Raw genomic sequence first — 24272 nt, 5'->3', positions numbered from 1 at the left:
CTTTATGTCCCTGTTTAAATCAATAGCAAATCTTCCACTCTCCAACAGATTTGACATATACAATGAGTGAGCAGGTACACGTGATGCAGTACTGCAAGTTCTAGAGTGTAAATACTAACAACAAATTTATTTCCCTTACCTCAGCTTTTTCACCATTTTAAATCAGTGAAAGTTAAAATGTTAATGTTTGTTTTACTTGCATTTTCCCTCTCTGCCCTCTATTTTCTATCATCAAAGTTTGGCTAATAGTGATTTGCCGCCTTCTGCTTAAAGAAGCACTATGCCAGAAGGTTTTTCACCCCATACAGTCTATAACACCATAACTCAATACCTCCACAACTGCATCGTACCATAAGACTAGTCTGATGGACTGCAAAATAGTGCTGTGCAGTCACAAGCCAACCTGTACAAGTCAAGACACAGAAGCCCGGGCTCACTTCTCCATGTGGTTTCCAGAAAGAGAACAGAATCGCCATAATCTTTTCTTTTCATTTTAGTGATTCAGATCACAGCTTAAAACCATAATTAGCTGAACAGGTAATGCCAAAGGAATTGAGAATTGCAACTCATGAACAAGTAGTTTAGAGCAGGAATTTCTTGAATCTGAGTCATGATGAAAGGGATTATATCACTGAACTACATCCCCCAACAAATATTCTCAAAATTAGTAGCGAAGAAACTAACTGGCTGCATTTACACATCACATATCACAGTATTAATTGGTAATCTTTTTCAGTTAAATTTTTGTAATACAAAGTAAAAACTAATTTAATATCTTTGAAATGGTTTACTCACCTCATCTAAGTCTTTAATATAAACAATTTTCTCTTCAATACCAATAGGCATTGGTTCACTATGGGGGATCTTCACCTCTTCATACATTTTATTGTTTTCTCTCTGAACTGCCTCTGGTAAGAACACCTAAAACAGTATTACAGGAAAACTAATTGAAAGTATGAAAACAGAAAGTGTCATTATGTATAACCGACTTTGAACAATGGTTTATCCCTTTCCTTCAAAAAATGAATCCAAAATAAAAGCAATTCTCACTGAGTCATTTTACAGATAGCACTGAACCCCCAAAATGGAAAATAATCAGTTTTACTACTCAGAAAATAGTCCCAAAAAGACAAAAAAGATAACTCCATTTTATTAAATTTCAAAAGCCATTAAGTCTAGAATTTCATAAAGCATTCATTTTGTTAAAGTCAATTCAATGGTTTCCAAAAGATAGAAAAATAGTATTTTAATGATTTAAGTGACCCTAGAAATAAAAACAAATACATTAGTTGAGAATGAGGTTATTTCTTCTAGAGTCAAAATAAAAGCAGAATATATGAAAGTGTTTAAAACCCTCTGCAAAGAAGCACTGCTTCATACATTGGACTCTGATAAGGAGAACAATCTCTAAGGGAACCCTGCTGCACATTATTCACTGGGAAAGATGTACTGTTCAAGAAGGGTCATGCACCAAACACGTACCTTTGCACCCCCAATGAATGCTGATGTTTTCATAGCTTCAGCTCGGGAATCATAAACATGCGGATAATGAATTTTTTCAAAGTCCATCTCTCTCTGTCTACCTAGGACCGGCATACTTCGAGCATTCAAGAGTGCTAGTTCTCTGTGAGCAGAAAAATAACTGCAATAATTCTGCCCATTTTAGGCAGATATCACAAAAACTGAATGTGGTATATTAAAGTCAGAGCAAGAGTTGTGGAAATTTAAGGAAAAAAACATTGCATAAAATAATCAACAAAGGAATTTTACAGTGTTATTCTCTGGCATCAGTTAAACCAAGTCCTTGTAACACACTGTTTAGATAAAAATCAGAAGTGCAATCCAATCCTAAATGCACTTTTGCCTCTTTTTAAGCAATACAGCAACATGTATTCACAGTTAGATACCAGTCCCACTATATTTTTCTCAATACGAAATATAACAGCTTATTTGCTCCTTATCCTCTCCCTCCCCTACTCCTCCCACTACCTTTAGCTGACAACATAGAAAATAGTACCCATTAATCTTGAGAGGAAAAAAAGAAAGATAGTTCTGATGGATTTAGTACAGACTTCATAAATCTTAAGCAAGTAGTGTGCGTACAGGAACTAAGAAAGATAGCCTACCCCTCTAATCTGCATCTCCAGCCCATATAGATGAGATCGAGAAGATTCTCATTAAGCAGATCACTGCTTTCTTTCCCTCAAAATTAGGTTTTCGTATTAAAAAAAATTCTACGCTTGTAATAAAACGTGACTTGAAGTCAGAATCACCTAATCACCAAAGCAAACTAAAAGAAAATAAACTATTATGATATGTTGAAGTAGCAATTACAACAGAAACATTTCTCAACTTTTGGCATTTATTACCTTTGCATCCGCAGCTCTCTGGGATCAAAGCACATTAGTCCTTCTCCAGAAACTTCTCCATCTTCCCCAGCTTGTTTTTCTTTTCTGGCATTTCGCTTTTCTTCCCGACGATATTGTTTCATTAACAGCTTTTCTTGTTCAGACTGAATTGTAACTTGACAACCATAATTGGGCTTTGCATTTTCTCCTATAAACTTCTTGCACTGTTCTGCAATATAACAGGTATGCATCTCCATAAGTACTGGATTCCATCTTTGTTTTCCCCAGTTTTCTTCTAAAGGTTTGTTTTTTGAGGTTTGTTTTTTTGGGGGGCTGGGGGGTGGGGAGGGTGGGGCATGTGTGTTTAAAGATAGTTTAGCTTTATGTAGACAACCGTGCAGCAGGTGGCCTCAAGAAATCTAAAAGAAGTACCAGCTCCTGTCCCAAAGGTGGGACATTTAAAGTTACCATTGTTAAGCAAACAAAACTTCATCCCAAAGCAAGAGGATGGGCTAGCAGCAAAAGGAAGGGCTTTTTTTCTTTTCTGTTTTTATGATAACTTCATCAACAGTGCAAAGGCCACTTGTCTCTCCTCTTACATGTATACACTGATGAGCAGAATGGTGTGAACAGATTAAACAGGCTAGTTTTTTTAAACAGCCTCTTCACATAACAATTAGTGTATATTTACTAGATAACATGATTGTATTGAAAGCATACTCACAATGTAATTTCCCTAAACAAGTGAGAAAAGAAATCCTATTCTACACAACCACAAGGACTCTTTCCCTTTATGTGGATAAGCAGCAGGATTGAATCAAGAAGAATCAGAACCACAGAACAATTACAGTAAACAATAAATCTAGGGGAGCAGGGAACCTGAAAAAGCCCAGTCACATTCACGTTTCTGAGGCCATTACTGGCCAAAACTAAAGACACAGCCAAGTCTTTTCTATGCAATGGGGTGGAGAGATTTGTTTTGTTTTGTTTTTAACTATATCAGTGTTTTTAAAATTCTATTTTCAAAATTCTATGAACAGATTATTAGTTTATGTAAGTTTGACTGAATAGTATATACTTAATTCAATTATGTTTCATATGTACTTTTGCAGTCAAACACTGAAGCCGAAAACTTGAAAACTTTTTTTCATCAAATAAACCCACCTGACTGAAGTTTTGAACAATTTGTGCCACTTAGTTTTCACCTACAGTAACAGTGAAACTCCTACATCTCACAGCATGCATACTGGATAAGGTGACTATAATTTGTTAAATGGCATTGAGAAAATTCTAATAAACTGTCAAAATGTCCACATTAATATCATCATGTCTGTAGCTTTAACTCTCTTTCTCATATTAAAAGGGGACAACAATGGATGCAATTTCCTGACTAAATTTAATTCAGATTGAACACACCAGGGCAAAGAGCTGTTACTTGATTTGTCTGATAAGCACAACAATCACCTTTACTGCCATGGAAGTAAATTACATAAGAAATAGTCAAATAATACAGCATGCTACAAAAATGCAGTACACATACAGTTCCTTGACTTGTGCTTATTTTCTCAAGACACAAATTACTCAAAGTTGACTAAATTTCTGCAGACACAAATGATTCCCTTCCCCAAATGCAATTCTGGAAAGATAGAACTTCACTCCCCATTAGAAATACCACTTTGATCAACTTAAAAGAAAAAAGCCTTATTAAAATTAATAAACTGAACTTGGGGCTGAGCATCTTCAATCTCACAGAAGATACTCAAATATCAACTTCTTTACCGCAGTGAAAGAAGGGTTCTCTCATCAGTGAAAAAAGCATACAATCAGTAACGCTTTCCTATTGTCTCAAAAGCACAACATTGAAAATGTTCTCTCTCCGCATTCTAGTAGAAATTACCGTGATAGATTTTACTGATGGCATAATGAAGAATAAATTCATAAAAGCTTCCAAAATACTACTTCTGCTAAGTAAGAAGAAAATATTTGAGTAACTAAAATCTGCACATAGGAGAAAAACTATAATAGTTCAGTTTCTACTTAATGTATTTTTAATTTTTTATTATGTGAGAAGGGAAAAAACACCAAGACACAAAACCTTGTTATACTGATAGCAAGACATTCCACTTTGAAATCATGAACAGAAAAAACTAACGGTTGTTCTGATGAGTTTAGACTAACCATCAGCACAGTAAGAGGTGAACTTCTAAATACTTGCTTATAAACGTATTAAAAAGGAGTTATTTGCATTTTAAAATTATTGTGAGGATACATAAGTCCACCATTACTAGTTTTATTCACTTTTTTCTAACTCCGTATCCTGTGAACATGCAATGGGCTGCATGGTGCTATGTCCATGTAAGATTTATCCTAAGTCACAATCAAATTTATTTTTGTCAGAGGAGAAAGTAAGAAGACTTGTTCTTAACCAGCAATTTGTAAAACAGATTTTAAAAGAATTACTCTGTGTGGGCAATTTATCTTATAAAAACAAAAATCGCAGTATAAAACCTGAACTCCTTTTTTTCCTCTCACTTATCCATCCTTAAGCTTAACTTTTTTTTTTTCAGAAGTGGTTGCTACTGTGCTTTCTTCCCAAGACCTACATTTGATGACAGTACAGAAATAGAAAGTAAGCAGGTAAGCAGATGAGGAATAACCAAATATCAACTTATTTCCAGAGTAATCCATTAAAATAGAAAAAGTGCAACAGTTAATACATTTAAAAATTACACATGCCCATAGGCAGTTGAAAAGTAAATAAATATATGCAGTATGTATTTGTTTCCTCTGTATAACCAGACCACGACTTCTTTAAGCCTATATAAATATCCCCCCCACAGCCAACTCCCTGTATTTTTTTTTGTCTTGCTTTTTAAATACACATAGACAGTATTATTGTTTGAAATATAACTGAACAGTTAGAAAACTACTGTTTATCTGGTTGCTTACCTTGCAGGGTCTGGAACTTGTTATCATTTGGACAAGTCAAAGATCTTTCCAGAATCAGAGATCTGTTCTGTAGGAGTTTCTCTATGAGCTCAAAACCTTCAGGGCCTAGCAGTTCAAATAACTACAAAGAAAAAGTCACAAGTCATTACCCAATTTAATGTAAATTTATAAATAGGACTGCAATGTTTCCATCCCTGGCAACAGCATATCTGTTGACAATGAGTTTATTGCTAGTATTCAGCCAGATTCTCTATTACAAAAATTACAGAAAGTTTTCAGATGGAAATATTTAAAATCTGTGACTTCTGTCTATTACATAAAACTCCCTTTCTCTTAGAGATTCTTGCATAAAATGTAACTCCTTTCAAGACTAAACTTTATGTGTCTTTCTTTATGGTTATTTACATAAACTATGCTTCAAATTTATTCCTCCACAATCTAAGCAGATAAATCAAGAGAACCAATGCTTTCTCATAAAAGTCAGATAAATAGGAAGTTATTCCCATTCCAGTGAACAAGAGATATAGCCTACTGCATTTTCACAGTCATGTCCTACAAAAAAAACCCAAAACCGCAGACGTGGAGTACAGCAGGAATTTGAAGAAACAATTAAGATGACACTAGTATTGACTTCAATCTATACTACTTGCACATATAATGCTGTGTGTGTGAGTGTGTGCAATTCAAACACATGATGTAGATGATGTACACCAGAACAGAATTCTGTACCAATAAGCACTATTTTGGCCCAATGATTCTCTTACTCAAATGATTCTCTTGTAGCAGGTTAGATAAACACAGTTCCCTATTTAAAGTTCCCTTTCCCACATAATACTGTTTTTTAATGGAAAAAAACCCACCCAAAACATTAAAAGTGCTTCCCTGTCCATCCTATCTATAATTACTTTGTCAAAAATCAAAGCATTACAGTAGAGCAGTAAGTTACTCAGAACCCATTCTTGATTTCTAATACTGCGTAAAACAATTTTTCTCCATTTTTTCAATTTCCAAAAAGGAAAACAGGGCAGTTTCTTCTTAGCGCTCTTTAAGTTTGCTGCTAATATTATTCCTATAACTTCAGGAAGGAGGTAAGAATAAAAGTTATGATGTACTTTGATGTGATGTTCTATGAAAGAGTAAGACTTCGGCACTGTGGGATTCAAGTATTTCTGTTCTAACTATAAAAAGAAGAGAGAGGTCTCTTACTGTCCTGTATTTAATTTGCCAACTCCTTAACAGAGAGTTTTTCTGTGACTGTCTGTGACTACTGCCCTTTGGGAACACCTTGAAATAACTTTATGCTGCCTCTTCATATATTTGCAAAAATTTGAACAGTGCCAAGGGCATCAGATCAATGATCCCTTTTTTCAGGCCAATCTGTACTTCATAATATAAGCTGTCATTTAAAAATCAAAGAAGAAAAAAAAAGTGTTACTCCTGGCCTCAAGGTTTCTATGAAAAACGTAAGGTTTGTGCAAATAAGTACAGTGATGGCAGAGTTTGCAGAGACCATGAAATAACAGCTCTGAAATGTATAAAGTCTCGTATTTCTTTCATTAGAGTAACCAATGATGGCAAATTGGAGAACCAGCCGGGGGGGGCGGAGAATGCAATAAATGTGGACAAATAGAAAATTCTATACTCAGACAGAAGGAACAAACTACAAAAATACAGGACAGGGAACTGCTGGCTACACGTCAATTCTGCTGTCAAGGATCTCAAGCTATAATGGATTTCTTTTTATTCAGCCTTCACTAACAATGATCATTAATTCTTGTCCTTTGCACAGCTATTCACTGTCACTTTACTGCCACATTTTAGCTAATATTATCTAAAGATACAAGACAACCTTGTTTTTATATTTCAAAAGAAACTGGCAAATTAGTACTGGTAAATTTGAGGAGCAGGTATTTTCCAAGTGTAAGTGCTTAAGGCAGGGAGGGGAAAATAATTACAAAGGCAACAAGAAAAGAAGTGTATTTGAAATAGCTTAATTGTATAAAGAACTGAATATAAGCTTGTCTCAACTTTGCTAACGTCCTGTTGACTGTGGAATACCAGCAAGACACGGAAATGAAATGCTTTCAGTTCAACCAGATCTGGGCTTAAACACTAGCTTCTCATCAAGGCAACACACAGAATGTAAGCATATCCAGACTTACCATGTTGCCCCCAAACACCCCCAAAACCAAAACACACACCACCATGCCATCACCCCCAGAAGGCAAACAACACATTAGCCCTAAAACATCCAATGTAGACCTTCAGCTCTGCACAGGACTCCAAAGCATCTCTATCACTGGAAGCTGTTAAGAACAAGCTAGAAAAGCATCAATCAGAAAAAATGGGTTTTGCTGGGGAAATAGATGACACCATTTTTTGGAACAGGAAGATATTTTTCCACTCCTGTTTTCCCAATATATTCTGAAACATAAAACATCCGTATCAAAACTATTTCAACCAACTAGAACAGCAGAGCTGTACAAAGAAGCAGTAATGTTACACGATGCGTTCTACTTCATGGTCGGAGGTCATGAAGTAAAAACAGTATCACTTGCTCCATCCCCAGTGAGCTAGGGGCTCAAAAGAAGAGTACCAAGGTAAAACTGCATAGCCTGCTCTCCAGACAGCCTACCAGTCAAAGAGAACCAAACCCATACAGTATTACACATGACAGACACTGCAATGCTCATGTGCTAAGAGTCACTCCATTTTGCCTTATTGATCAGCAGACAGTGTGGTATTCATTTGCTACCAGCAGTTTTGAGAACTGTCTATATCACCTAAATAATCTTGCTGCTGTCTGAAAAGGAAGGAGGCTTTCAGAACATTTTAAACAGCTAAGACAGACTGAGCTTGTTGTTCAAGATTGAGGGGAAGAAGCTAAAGAATACAGAAGACCAGAAGCAGTGACCTGTTCTTATTGACAAGATGTCTCCCACGCCCCCTAGAAGCCTGCCAGAAATCATGGGTGGAAAACAACCATTGAGAGCTAAATCAAGACAGAAGTAGAAGTGCTGAGAGATGGAGAATAAGTTAAAGAGCAAGATCTGTCACCACCTACCACTGATGGGAGAAATGGTGACAATGGTAGAAAAAGTTTGCAAAGAGCAGAAATAACTAAACTTAAGGACTTGTAAGACCAATATGTTATTAATCATCAGATGTCTTCATACTATAGGAGTAATCCACTGCTTCCTAATTAAGGTATTAAGAACTACCAAAGAATGCTGCTGTATCTTCTCATTTGTTTAGACTTCCAAAAACACGTCAGGGTCCATTCAGAAGGCTTTCTACCATTTCAGAAAAACTTTGACATTCGTTGGAGTTTTTAAGCCTAATTTTCAAAGTAATCAACAAATTAAACAACAACCTGAACTTCTATAACAACAGACATCATTAAAGATCTAAGCAGCAACTGCACCCTATGGTAACTCATGAAAACTGGTATGAGTTGGAGAGAAAACACCACTTGTTGGGATCCAACTTCAATAAAGTGAACGCTGAGTCTGACATCTTCAGAAATACACAAAATTTGCTTTCTTAAAAAAATCTTTCCCCTGTAAGAATTACATTTTTAATATTAATAATCACACTACCCAAATAATCCTGATCAAAATTTAGAGAGTAAACATGAGTTAAAACAAAACCCCACACAGTTTATCTTATTCAAAAGAGGTGCCAAAGTTTGTACAAAGTAACAACCTCACTACTGCTATCAATCTTACACTAGAAAGCACTTACACTTTATAGTGACAGGTTGACTGTATAAATCAGAGCAGGAAAGAGAAAATTAGGACCTGTGTTGAACTGCCTTATGTGTCCTAGCAGAAATGAAGCCCCAAGGCACAGAAAACATCTGACCAAGAAACAAAGCAGCCTTCTTTTGCCAGGATGTATCTTTCCTATAGTAGTTTTATTTTTTGATGGTATAAATTTAAGTTATCAACATAGGCTGGAGTGGCTGAACCAGCTGTAAAAGAGCAAAATCCACAACACTCTGCAATACCTACTAAATGCTGATGTAGTCCTGACTGCTGCAGTTCAGTCTCATGCTTGGATGTTCAGCTGGAGGCACAATGCTGAAGTGACTGCTTACTAAAGTGGCTTTGCATGTTGATTTACAAAATACAAACGTATTACTTGTCACAGGAGGCTGTGTCATTTTCTAATGCACAGAACAGGCTTCCTCATGATAATGTTTAAGGTGATTGCCCTACTACTCTGCAGAATATGTCCATAAAGAATCAAACTCCACAAACATTAGTGAAAGAAAAACAAAGTAACAATTTATGTAAAATGGAAAGCTTAAGAAAGTTATGAGGCAAGTTGTCAACCCTATCTACTCATAAGCCTCTCCAAGTGATGAAGCACTAACCCCCAGTGAGCTGCACTGCTCCTTTGGACAAATATCCAGTGTAAGCTGCACAGGAATTCCTAATATTCACTACAGAAATGGAGAACTTCTTCAGAGGTTTTACGCTGTTCAGAAAAGAATTTCGGATACAACATTTTGCTTCTAAACATTTTGCTTTCTCTTCTAGAGAAGAAAAGGCAAATTGAAAAACTGTGATGCATTCCTAGAAATTTATGTGGCTTAAGAGGCTAATTATTATGTTTCATTCCAAATGAAATGCTTTCCATTAATCAAACCCAGGAGTTAGCAGGGTCATGTCCAATCCAACAATCCACGGGATGAAATTTCTAGCATTCAAATGCCAACTAGAAGTAATAAATCTTAGAAGGACAGTAAGGCTGGGGATGATGTTGATCACAGCCTGATGGTAGCTTTTAATGAAGAAACTACGAGAGTAACAGAAGTTCTTGGAAATATTTTCAGCACTTCCCTAGCATCACACTTATTTCTAACATACTGAGCTTCCGCTGCTCAAGTGCTCATTCCAACAAGGGGACAACAGGAAAATTTATGCTTGAAATAAAGATGGTGCAGGTTTGAATGGCAGACACGTGTTCCTGGCACTTGAGCTTGTCACCTGAATGCTGTTAATGATTTCACATGGCTGATGGAAATACATTAAACAATATGTAACATTGCATGTAAAAAAACAAAAAAAAAACCCAAAGAGGTTCTCAGACCAATAGGTACCCAGATCATGACCCTTTCAGGACAGCCTGGTAGGAAAAAACATTTGTGCAATCTTGTTTGCAAAAATCTGTGAGGGTTCTGATACAGAAAGTGGCACAAAGGGCATAATTCTGTGTTCAGTGTAGGTGCTAGCATTTCAGATTTGATACATTATTACATATTCTGGCCTGAAAAGTCAATGTCCAAGACCCTGAAAGCAGGCAAAGGAATGTGGTGAATGTTCATAGCTGCCTTTTTATTAAGTTATAATGAGATAAACTAGACAGCGGGCAACAGCTGGAGAGGCTGTGTGTCAATCAGTGGTTTCCTGAACACCAGCCAAACTATTACGTTCCCTGAAGTCAGTAACAGATTGTGCCCAAAAGGCAACCCCGACTGCCTTCAAGAATAAAGGTCCCAGATGACTTCAGCTACTACTCAGCGACCATAAAGACATAGATGAGTGTGATATATGGTCACTCATATTTGTTTGAATGATTTTTACATTTCATTTTATGTGCATAGCCTTAATAGCTGGAAGAAAGCGTAATGAGTAATCAATCTAGGAACAAAAGGACAAGATGTGTCACATTGCATTAGAAAGGTGAGGCAAGGTCCCCATGCTAATGATTTCTACTGAATATATGCTAGTTATTTGGAAAAAGCAAGGAGACACAGACAGCAGTCTTGCAGATAGACAGCAGTCTATCTGCCAGAGCAGGTAACAACAAAGAAGCTGAACCCCAATGAGATGCATGACATAGTAAACTTTTTCAAGTAAGACTCAGCCATAAAAAGTACATCTTCATTGTTGAACTCACAGTTCAAGATTGAAACAAGATTTTACTCTGAATGATAAATAGCTAATATTCACTTTTCAATTCTATAAGGCACAATTTACAAGGAGCCTTGGAGGTCCTTAGTGTGACCTTAAATATGAGGTACACAACTGTGAGCATTACTCTGACATCATAAACTATCTGCCATCACAAGGGCATTTTCTTGATTTCTGCATCTTCTATGAGGGAGGAAGGGATCCTATAAATCTCAGAAAATATTTTGGTTTTCAAATGCGAACAGAAATAGACTAGGAACAGTCCTTGCACCTTGCTTGAGTCTTAGTACTAAGTACAGCTCTGCAGCAATAAATGAAACAGAAAACCAAGTTCAGCCAAGCAGTGGTTCTCCTCTGTATCTCTCTACCTTTATAGCCTAACAGCTGGTCTAGGTTACAGAGGACCACCTACAAAACTAATTGCTATGCATGCACTTAGTGGCTTATTTGCAGATGATATTGCTTTACAAGGCACAGTTTTCAAACAGCCGTGGAAGAATCATCTCCATAGCACAATCTCAAGCTGCTTCTGTTCTACTGGCTCTTAAGTAACTGAAATGATTGCTTCATTTCAAAAATTATAGGGAAAATATGACACTTTTCTTGGGCTACAGGCTTACTGCAAAAGCTGTCTGGATATAGTACTCAAAGAGTACCAGACAGAAAAATTCATATTAGCTGTTGCTTACAAGATTCAGTAACAGAAACAAAGACATTGACGAGAGAGGTTTTTTTCCATGAGAAAATTCAACATAAACCTCATGCATATAATATATACACTGACTGCTAATTACTACTGTGCTGAAAAGTAATGGACTATCACCACCTCTAACATCTACAGATTATAGAAGAACACTCGGTTTAAAAACAAATTTCAGATGTTCTGTATTTTCATGTTTCTTACAGGTTGATTAAAATAAGACAAGCCAGACAAAGCATAATTTCTTACCTTTGTTATTAAAAACAGATATTAGGTATGTAAGGAAGTCATTCAGCTCTCAGATCTGTTTTTCTTTTTTCAAGTCTGGCATTTCTGAATACACAGCCCATCACATCAGTCCACCTATACAGAAATGATCTTCCAATCCTAGGAACCATTGCCACCCAGGAGACCTGCACAGAGTCTTAGCAAGCTCATCTTAACTGCACCTGCCTCACAACAGAACAGCAGCCAGGCACTTCAAGCACTTCGAAGGTGAGTTGCTGATAAACTACGTGTATGCAGAATGCATTTCTGATGGCTATTCCTCGGTATAGGGGCTGGAGGACTCTCATATTGCAACCTCATTGATCACTGGGATCAGATATGACAGAACAACGTGCCCACGGGCAGGCATTCTAACCAGACAAGGAGCACCTGGCTCTCAGGCAGCCTCCAGCAGAATCAAGTGCCAGCTTCATGAGGATGAATGAGAAGTTACTACTTGTCATCAGAGAGGTCTTTAAAGTCTGTCTGTGAAATCAGTTAGCTTTGAATTTTTGGATTTTACTTTCAGTCAGCAATCGGAAAAAAAAAAAAGAACTAAATAAAAAGTTAGAAACAGGTAGATTAAAGAAAAGCAGCGAAATTCTAGGAATTCCCCAACAAAAACTTTCAATTTTACTTAGAATATAGAAGAAGGCTGAGTAAGGAAGCTGATGGAAAAATTTTCATATAACATTGTCTTTGGGAAAGATATTTGCATAAAGATAATGGATTCATGACAAATTCTTACTCAACATTCAACTTTTGGTTGCTTTTCTCATTACTACATTTGCAGTGCAACAAGAAATGCTGGTAATCTGGTCTTTGGCATGGGACACATTTTTAGTCCAGGACTACAAGGCGCAAATAAAGACACACGCAATCATTCTTTTTAATACTGTCTCTCATCAGCACATCAGCATTACCCTCTATTTTTATGTATTTCGGTATCCACAGGTCACTATGCAGTTATACTTCAGCTACACACTAGTAGAAATATATGAATCACAGCAAGAAAAATTCCAAAATTAGTATTAAAACATGAAAACTAATTTCTTAGAAGACAGCCTACAGGTACCAGGCAAGACTTCTTTTAAATCAAACTCAAATCTAAAGTTAAAACACTGAAATTGATCAGTTACAGGGGAAAAAAAAAATTACGATAATTATTTTTCTTATAACGACTCAAACCCCAGACTATCAGATTTAAAGTATATGTAAATATTGCTTAATAGGCCTAAAACAGTTGTCTTACCTATTTAATTGCCTATCAGTTTTGATTACAGGTATCTCTTTAGTATTCTCTTTATATTAAAAAAATAGCATAATCTGTCACAGCATAATTCTAAAATATTTGCTGGAAAGCTTTCTTCAGCTCCTTGTGCAAATCCATACAAAAACTGCCTACCACACTTGACAAAGAGACAAGCACAAAATCACAAAGCACCTTAGTAAATTTTCTTAATATTTTAAAGTGAAAATAAGTAGACTGGAGAGATCACCACCATCATCAATGTTGTAACACTGACTAATTAGAAACTTACACAGATGCACTAATTTTGAAAATTTCAAACATATAGCTACAAGGCGACTTCCATCAGCTTATTTAGCCTAAGGACTTCAGCAACTGGAAATAATGTCAAACAACAGCTACAAACAGCAGACTACTGATTTGCCTTATAAAAATAAAGCCCTGAAGACCAATTTAAATGTAGAAAAACTTGCTGTTACATGATTCCTTAAACTAGTATTTATCTTCAGAAGTATTCTGGGATCAGCTGTTAATGAGTTTTGAAGAAAAAGAAATCCTAAAATTAGCTAATTGCTGCACTTGCCACTTTTCTTACCCGTAGATACAAGGGTAAGAAATTCTGACTTTACCCACCAGAAAACATACATTTATAGAATCAGTTTCTGTATCAGAATCAAACAATTTTTTTTTTTAGGGCTGACGATTTAAGATACTTATAAGATGGTGGTGGTTGGCACAGAATTCTTTCCTGCAAAAAAGAAAAACCTGCAGGTTTTATTAAAGGACAGCAATTCCCAAACCTGACCATTTCAGGAGGAGGACTTGGCTGAGCATGGAGCGGTTCACCTCTAGTCCAAAACTTCTGCTATCCCAATGTGTACTGACAGCGTAAAAGAAAATACCAGCAAGCCAAGGAGTTTGTTCATATTGCTTAACAGAGGTGGATGACAAAGAGTAGCAAGGGACTCTAATACTGAAAGCTAGTTTTATCCCAATTAGGATAGTAAAGTCAGAATTTTAATATCCTCTGTGAAAGGCTGCCAGGCACAACAGTCTTCCCCAGGGAAACAGGCCGAAAGGCCTCACGTCTTTGCTCATGTCAACCAGCCCCAGGCTGTGCACTCCAACACTGTGGGCTGCCATACACCCAAGTGGCTGAGAAGGAAACAAGGCAAGTTTTTGCCTGAAACATAGCCTTTTGTATTATTTTAGGGGTGTGTAGGAAAGAAAAAAGGCTTCAGCAGAGGGAAGATTAATTTTTAGCCTAGCTTTCCAAGAAAACAAGGCCTACCAAATCACTCTGTACATTTACCAGTGTGTGAACTAACAAACAAGTTTTAAGCCTCTTCAGTAACTTCCAGATTTGACAGAGAGACAGAAATGTTTGGGGCCAGTAGAGAAGGCTGATCCGAATGACTGCTCTTCGTGCCTCCTGCTCTTATCCTCTACGCGGCTGCAGCATGAGCACAGCGGCATTAGCATGCACCAGTAAGCTCACCAGTAAAGCATCGGCACAAACTCTTCTTCAGCCGGCAAAGCCACAGCACTCACACAGCAGCAGATATGGAGTAACAGAAACCACGCAACACCGAGAGCCGCAGGAAACCCGGCCCTGTGACTTCTGTGGCTCAAGCAGCTGTGGGTTTGGGATTTTTTTGTGGGGTTTCCCCCCTTCCCGCCTTCCATAAAACAATTTGGAGGAAAGTGATTTTGTGTCTAGTTAATGAGTGAGCCTTAATCTTTTAGGTGCCATCTGACTGCATTTCTTGCAGAACTTCTAGTTCCTTATGTCTCCATGTGGATGTGAAAGAACTTCTCAGCAACAAAGAAAATAAAAAGGGAAAAGTTCTATCAGTTACGGACCGGCTTGCTCTAGAAAAAGATCTCATTAAGTTTAATGATACATTGAAGCTGATTCAAAAGTTATCATGAATAGAACAAGCCTCATACCACCTCAAAGATACAACAAGCTTTCTCTCAGTACAAAACTGAAGTAAAGGAGTTGACAGGAAAGAGGAAAAGTTACTGACAGGAAGGAGAGCGACCGGCTCTTAGCACCAGGATGAAGCCTAGCATCTCTTGCCTCTCACTGTGGCTCTTTCATCATTTCTTAAGTTCTGTCCTCAAAAACCAGCACTTAAACGCCATTCAATTTGGTTTCTTATGAAGGCAGACAGCATGGCTCTGTTTTCACAAAAAGACAAATTTTCCTATCATCCGTGGGGTTTCAACAGTCCTTGGACATCAACAGAGCTGTATACTTCTGATATAAAAAAAGAAAGCCACAACTAAAAAAGGAGAAAACTGTATCAAAAATAACCAGATTATTTTCTCTATATGAAAGGGGAGCAGATAAGCTCCATGGTCAAGAATAATGAGACCCAAGCTTTGTATTGTGTGAATATAAAATTTTTAGTAATTTTAATAAAATTACAAAGAAAAGAATATGAGCTTGAAAAGCCAATCTCATGCCAAGTTAGAAGCTTTGATGATATGAGAAAGATAAGACACCACAGGGGTGATCCACATATGCCTGTACTTTCCCAAAACAGGTACTGCTTTTATGAACTAGGTAATGGGGAATAAACTTTGTGATATGTTAATTTGTTAGGGCTAGAAAGTCCTTTTACTGAACAAAAGGAAGAGCCACTTCGATGCTTAAAACCAAACATGTTTTATGAGGCAAGTTGCTTTGACATGAAAACATCTGTGATGCAAGGGTACACACACACACAAAACTAAAAGCTAACATTATAATTTCACGATACATTAAGAAAAATGCAGATTAAGTTACATCAACATAGTATCATACCCAAAGTTTTCATGTGGTGTTGCATATACATAGCAATGAACATGTAAATTAGCTGGTTTTAAGTCAAAATGGATGTTAAACAGTAGCTTTTTGAACTGTTCTCTCAAAGGAGCCTCACAACAAGAGCTACCCCACTTCTTTATTGATTTTAACCAAGAAATAATTTCTAAGGACAGCTTGAATTTTGTTTATTTTCTACTATGCAAACAACTTCCTATAGTAAACTTGCGTGTGACGGTTATTAAGAGACAAACCTAACAAATTAACTTTCAGTAAACAGTTACATGAAAGTAATACAATGGCAACAGAAATTCAGTCTGTCCTCAGGAAAGTTCCCTGGCAGAAGTCTTCTAAATTGTCCAAAGACAAAAGAGGAGCCATATTGCATTCAGAGAGGTCTGGAGATGAAATTTTGGAGTGACTTCAGGGGGGGACATAAGCAAATAATGACAGAATAGAAAATAGAAGGAATGTGAACTATTAAAAAATTACTCTGGCTATGAGCATTTCCTCTTCTTTATTATGTCCCAGATACTTGGAAAAACTACTAGAGATTGATCTTCCGTGTTTTCTAACAAATCTCTTAACTATGATACTGAAGCTTGGGATTCATAGACAAGGATCATTGAAACAATGTCTGAAACATTCAGACAAGGATCCTAGATAGGCTTCCTAAACTTATAGCTAACTTTATGATCACTAGTAGATTAGTAACAATCACTAGTAGGGCTGGAAAAGAGTTCTCCAGGAGCAAAAGATGAACATTTCTGGAAGTCAGATAAGTACTTCCATTTCCTTCTGTCACCAAAAATAAGCCATTTATAACTTCTGAAGTGCCTTATATGGTTTTTAGATAACATTTTAACTATCACTTCAGACTTTCTTCAATATTGCAAAAAAAGATACCAAGTGAACAGTGGTTCAGTAATAATGAAAAACTAGTACCAATAGTGGAAAGTATGTAACAGGTACAGGGACATACTGATACAACCTGTGACAATTCCCATCACTAAAGAGCACTGGTAGTCTAGCTATGCCCTATAAAAAATGGATATTGAATATTTATTGAAATAATAATAATCTACTCCTGATTCTCAATGTCTGCTTAAAGCCCCTACAGGCAACTGAATTTCCATGTCCAAATGGAGCAATTAGGTAACTAACAGCATCCTGAAGAACGTCTCACAAGGAGTAGACAATTACTCTGTGTGTAACAGTTCTGAGAGTTGATGCTCATGCACTTTTCTTTTAACAGTGAAAACTGCTTGATGACTGCAAAAGCTATGCTAGCACTGGAAACAAACTTGCCTAGAATCTGAAAGTTAACCAAAACTCTTTGTGAGATTCTTCCTCACTAAGAAGAACAGCCAATATTTACAAAACGTTTGTTTTATGCTGCCAGTCTATTGCTATCCCCTCCCTCTCTCCGAGTGCCTTTTCCTGCAAGCCACAGTCCGTTGATGCATTACTCCCACACTAAATATGTTTGTACTACTGTTACTTCTTTGCATCATGCCAGACTGGCAATTATTTTTTCATATTTCATTTCCTCAGTTTTCCATGCTTTATTTCACATGCTACCTTCTATACGATGGACCTCCTGTGAACCCTTTTCCAATTATTTTTTAGCACCTCCTATACATAGTAATGACGAAATCATCTTCTGAAACTTCTTTCCCTATCAGTAGGCAGTCTATATTGACACATTCTCCACTTAAGATCAACTATGAAATGTAGTTGTGACACTGAAAGCATCTGGTGGTGCTTACAATGAAGGTCTTTAAGGTCTTTACAATGGGATATAAACATACCGATGTTGATGTCTTTGAAATATGTTCAATCAAAATAAAATTTTCTGGTTGTGGCTTTTTTGTTTTTTATTTAAATATCTACATACTTGGATGAATATTTTTATGTTTTTCAGCATCTGCATTTTTTTAAAGAATGCCAATTTACATAGCATGTCAAGATATTTAACATTTCATATGATTACTTTGAGTAAGGACAGTCAGTAGACTATTCCAAAATTCCACTTGCAAATTCCTTCACTCAGCTAACTTCCACGGTTTTGTTTTGTTCTTTAATGAACTTAACATTAATAAGGAAAGGTTTAATAATGACTTCTTCATAACAAAAGAAAGTACCACGATTTTGCTGTTCTTGCGTGTAGCCTCCACAAACCTAATCTCCACAAACTTACGGCTTCAATAAACATTGCCAAGTAATACAAGACAGTAATATATAACTATCTATATAATATACTATATTTATACTATATATAATATATAGTAATAAAAGATGCTGAAGCACAGAATGCTTTTGTTGCTTTTCTGCAGAGTCCATGCCTAGCTCCAGCACAGCATTAACATGCTAACTTTAGAGGCCTGGAGAACTTCTGCAGCATGACAGAAATATACTCGTGAGACACTCAGTTTTGGCATCAAATATTCCAGATTTTCCCTGTATTAATGCATTTTTGAAAGCTGTTTCACAACATCCTTTGTCTCTTACGATAAACAACTAAAGTAACAAATACAATAGCTCATAAAAGAAATAGTTCATGCTCTAAAACAAGCTGTTCAGTCAAAGTCTTTATGACAAAAACCCCATAATGTAATCTGTTTTCTATTTCGAACAAAAAACTTGCAGTATGACTACCTTCTGTTCACACGAGCATTCAGTTTTTGCTAAAATTTTTATGTAGTTATTACCACATCTGCTTCTTTCAGTTGTTCAAGACTATTTTATTAACAGTGTAAAACTCATGGGATTAAACTAGTTAAAATCAGTAAAGAGTAGTTAACCAGTGAGTGTGTAACTAGATATCCAGTTCTGCTGTGGGAAAGTCTCATAAAAATGCAGCAGCACCATAACACTGAAGGTCTTCTGAGTGGCAAAAATTTCCCAAGCCACGTAGAAATACATGTTAGTGCAATCCTATTTTGTAATGGTACTATTTTGCTGGCTGTACATGTAAAATATCAGCTATACATATACACAGTTCAGAATTCACCTCTGTAAAATAAGTTAAAAACATAAGCACAGACTAAGACAAGTAGTAAAAACAAAACCCTTTTGAAATCAAGGACAAATCTCCAACTGATTTTAATGATGCTAGTATTTTATCCTAGAGCTTTTGCCTTTGTATTTACACGTTTAATTATCATTTCAAAATATATTCAATTTTACTATTTCTTTCACTTGGTTGGACAATCACATCAGCCATTCCACCACTGACGTCAGTTTCTGGCCGATTTAATTTTCTCATTCACTAACAAGCTGTACTGTGTACTTATGCCTCAGTACCTTATGCTATTTATTATATTTCAAAAAGTGTTTCCCACTACATTTTCTAAAGATTATACACTAAAACTACTTCTATTGGTCTCAAGTTCTGCCAAACAGCATTTAGACACCAAAGTTGTCTTCCTCCACCTAATAATGGCTTGATGAAAACCGTGCAAGGAAAACAGCAGCCGTGTGCTGGGAAGCTCAGAGCACCTTTGGTTCTGCTTCAGACGAGTTACAAAAGTTGCAGCTGGGGGTCCTAAGCCTGAAGAGAAGAGCAGCAGCTTATACAGAAAAGCCAAGCTTTGGCTTTGACAGGGAACAAAGAACCTTCTGGGAGCAATGCAGCACACGCAATTAGACTGATGTGCCAAGGTACTGACAAGTAAAACTGAGTTTCCAATAGCAGAACATTCATGTTTGATATTTGGAGGAGCTAAGCATTTCCACAGTCCAACATCCAGCATTCTACAAAGCAATAAAAAGCTGACGCTTCACATCATATTTTGCTTAAGGAAAGAAAAGTACACATCTACTTTCACACCTGCATACTACACTTTTCTGATGGAGAAGGTCAGTTTGTAACTAGGGGAATGGCTACACAGCATATGCAAACAAGCTCCACTTGCCCTCTGAGCCAAGCAAAAGTATTAGTCAAATATTGAGCCAGAGCCGATTGCACCGTGCACAGATAATGCAGTCTGTTTCTCTAAAGCATCTCTGTTGGAGCCTGCACAGTATGTCAGAAGAATGACCTCAAAACTAGCACCTGAGTGCCACACAAGCCTCCAAAAAAATGAAATGCCAAAGCACTTTTCACAGGCAGTATTATAATGTGAACTGTGAAGAGTTCAGAGCTCTTAATGTAAATTACATATTCAGACCACTCAGGGAATCACTCTTAATACAGACCTGAGAATTATTAAACAGAATTCAGGTTTAGAAATGCGAGCTAAGTGTTTCTTGGGTCATCACATTTTTGGATACTAATAGTTAGAATATATAGTTTTTATTTGTAAAATGTAACACTAAAGTTCTGAGTACTCTTGAAAGCAATGAGCAAGGAGTAAGTAAATACAGAGAACAGTGTCTGCAGTGTGCGCTACTGACAAACAGCACACTAACTCCCTAGTAGGAAACAAAATCTACACACACACTTGCTTCGTAATATTCTGAAATACTGTGATATTGTGCGATGCTGTACATGCTCTTCCATTCATTTACCTGAAGGAGTGCATAAGTGTGTGCAGTCTGTAGGAATTCAAAAATCCTTTTGTAGCTGGTTTGCATTATGAGCTCTAAAATATGCTCCTTCTTGTTGAACTGTATTTCAATGTAATTTCACAACGTTACATTTGTCTTAGCTTACACATTGAAAAAATATAAATGTTCACATAAGTAATGTTAGCCTTTTAAAGGGTATTAGAAATTTGTATTGACTGTATGTATTTTCTCTTAAAAGAATAATGACCATTACAGATTCCTGTTTAACGCAGGAAACTAAATGAATGATTTTGCTGAACAACAAATGTCCATTATTTATAGATACTTAATTTAGGAGACCAATTTAACACATCTGAAATCAAGGTCACTTTACAACCTAATTGAGATTACTTGCAACACAAGGACTATTTATTTCCTGTATACCATAATTCATTAAGTTACACATAAGGTTAAAATACAAGTACTTGAAAGGCCCACTCCACTTCTTATGAGATTCTACTAACAAGGAACTTGTTACAAAACAAGAAGTTTTTTAACTTAAAAAAAGAACATATTAGGGTAAGAGACAGTTTACACCTGATTTTAATGCAAAAAATCCATCAGGAAAAATGATGACTTAATACAGAATTAGGAGTAAATAGAAGAATTTTCTCCAATTACTTCTATTTATTCAATTGAAATGACAGAATCACAGAACGGTTGAAGTTGGAAGGAAACTCTGGAGATGATCTAGTCTCCAGGGTTGGAGACTCTACAGCCTCTTGAGCAAACTGCTCCTGTGTCCGACCACCCTCACAGTGACAAAAATTTTTATGTTTACATGGAACATCCTGTATTTCAGTTTACGCCCACTGCCTCTAGTCCTGCCATTGGATATCACCGAGAGGAGTCTGGCTCCATCTTCTTCACTCCCTCACCATCAGATCTGATCAGAGCAGATCTCCCTGAATCTTCCCTTCTCCAGGCTGAACAACCCCATCTCTCTCAGTCTCTTCTTGTATGTCAGATGCTCCAGCCCCTTCATCATCCCTGTGGCCCTTCACTGGACTCAGTCCAGTATGGGCATACTGGACACCACCCTACACCTTTCAGATTTTATTTGTTCATCTTACTGCTCAAAGCACGACAATAAAATACAAGAGTGTATTTTATTGATGTTAATTAAGTGATGTTAATTAAGAAAGCCTAACATCTAAGTAATAACTACAGATAGTTTTCAAAGCTTTTGCTCTGTGCTGCTTGCCTTCCTCTCCATTTTATAAGAAAAATGAAACAAGTATACCTATCAATAAAATACTATTAACAACAAAGTTAAAAGAAATTATATGTATTCTCCAGAATAAGAGGCAAGCACTGATCAAAGTCAGTCTAGACACACCTTTTGTCATTGTCGTGGTTTAACCCCAGTCAGCAACTAACCACCATTCAGCCGCTTCCCCCTCCCAGTGGGGTGAGGAGGAGGAAAGGAAAGGAAAAAAAGTAAAACTCGTGGGTTGAGATAAGAACAGTTTAATGACTAAAGTAAAATATAATACTAACAATAGTAATAATGAAATATAATAATAATAATAGTAATGAAAAGGAATGCAACAAAAAAAAGGGGGGGGGGGAGGAAAAAAAAAAAAACAGTGATGCACAGTGCAGTTGCTCACCACCCACTGACCAATGCCCAGTTAGTTCCTGAGCCGCGATCTGCCCCGCCTGGCCAACTCCCCCCTGTTTATATACTGGGCATGACGTTCCATGGTATGGAATACCCCTTTGGCTAGTTCAGGTCAGCTGCCCCGGCTATGCTCCCTCCCAGCTTCTTGCACACCTGCTTGCTGGCAGAGCAGGGGAAACTGAAAAATCCTCAACTTAGGATAAGCGCTACTTAGCAACAACTAAAACATCAGAGTGTTATCAACATCATTCTCACACTAAATCCAAAACCCAGCACTGTACCAGCTACTAAAAAGAAAGTTAACTCTGTCCCAGCTGAAACCAGGACAGTCATGATCAGACTATCCTTTGAAATGCAATATCACCATTTTTTAATTATAACTTTTTCAACTTTAGGGGGGGGGGGGGGTGTAGGAAAGGAAGCTTTGTTCAAATAAGAGGGAACAGCATCAGATAAAGTAAGTGATGGTAATCCAAGCACTGTGGGGCTTTTCAAAAGACAATCGTGATACATGAAGGTGATATTTACCCAGCCTCACAACACACTCTTTCCTTGCAGCACTGTGAAACACTGAGTGGAGTTCTCCCCTCAAAAAATCCAGCAAACACAACAGTGAACATTATCCAGGAAAATTTAAGGGGTCTTATCTCCTTTATCAACCCATCAGTTTATAGAGTAACACACTACCCAATATTAATATGCATATCAGAAATTAATTCAGCAGCCAATATTAAAAAAAACCCCACAGAGGCTTTCTGTGTCCTAAAAAAGTATGTATCTTTCTGTAGTATCCATGAGATACATGATAAAAAGCTTCCTAGGGGAAAAAAAAAGAAAAAAAAGAGAAAAAAATCAACTGTAACTAAAGGGCTAGGAAAAAACTGTATTATCTGTGGACTGCTGAGCTCTATAGTTTCCATTCTGATCAGAATTAACACCACTGACCAGTCGTGGTTTACTGTGAATGATGTGCTCTGTGACTTGCAAGCTGCAGTGTGAGGCTGCTACTTCTATTGCCAAATCTGTCCATTATGTTTTGGTTTAGACATGAAGAAATTCTAAAAAAAGAGTCATCACTGCAGGCTGAAGGATATACAGTTTTAGAAATATAACTTAGTTTTCAAGTATCAAGAAAACACATTGAAATCCAAGTTTGTGTAACTCAGGAAAAGACTTCATAATCTGTGAATACCTTTTCTTTTCCTTATTTAACTGCAACCATCATTTAGTAAGAGTTTTACATACGAACTTCCTACTTACAAGGAACCGTGCATGCTTCCAGAAAGTGGTGATGCTATACTAGATTTGACTGGGTAGACTGGAAAGACTTCTTAAAAGATGACTACAGAGGAAAAAAATCAAACCAAACCAAAAAACCTCATCTCCTGCTATATGTTTCTTTTCTTTATCTTTACCAGCACTGTTGGGCCCCAGGCCTTGGGAACAAAAATCCAGGTTGATGCAAACACAGACCCACCGTCCGTGAAGGAAGAGTTGGTATGTGAACTATTACAGGAGCTAGACCGCTACAAATCAATGGGCCCTGACAATATCCACCCGAGGGTGTTAAGAGAGCTGGCTGACGTCGTTGCAAGGCCGCTCTCCTGATCTTTGAGAAGTCGTGGAGATCGGGGGACATCCCAGAAGACTGGAAGAAGGCTAATGTCACCCCCATCTACCAGAAGGGCTTAAAGGAGGATCCAGGAAATTACAGGCCCATCAGTCTTACTTCAGTCCCTGGGAAAGCCATGGAACGCATCTTCCTGGGGGCTATCACAAGTCAAATCAAGCATGTGACTGGGAACAGCCAGCACGGATTCACCAAGGGCAAATCGTGCTTGACAAACCTGG

General features: G+C 37.1%; 1 protein-coding gene across 1 annotated transcript in view; it reads right to left on the bottom strand.

Annotated features, from left to right (window-relative positions):
• The window catches only part of ASCC3 (activating signal cointegrator 1 complex subunit 3), a 273183-nt gene that overhangs the window by 234720 nt on the left and 14191 nt on the right, over positions 1-24272 (bottom strand). The window contains exons 4-7 of the mRNA XM_050893351.1: positions 5298-5418; positions 2370-2577; positions 1483-1624; positions 796-921 (exon numbers count right to left, since the gene is read on the bottom strand). Coding sequence (XP_050749308.1) covers positions 796-921; positions 1483-1624; positions 2370-2577; positions 5298-5418 — 597 coding nt within the window. The remainder of the gene's footprint in view (positions 1-795; positions 922-1482; positions 1625-2369; positions 2578-5297; positions 5419-24272) is intronic.

Source organism: Gymnogyps californianus, chromosome 3 (assembly GCF_018139145.2).
Source record: "Gymnogyps californianus isolate 813 chromosome 3, ASM1813914v2, whole genome shotgun sequence".
Lineage (NCBI taxonomy): Eukaryota > Metazoa > Chordata > Aves > Accipitriformes > Cathartidae > Gymnogyps > Gymnogyps californianus.
Note: the sequence above shows the minus strand (reverse complement) of the source record. Positions and strands in the feature narration are given on the sequence as shown.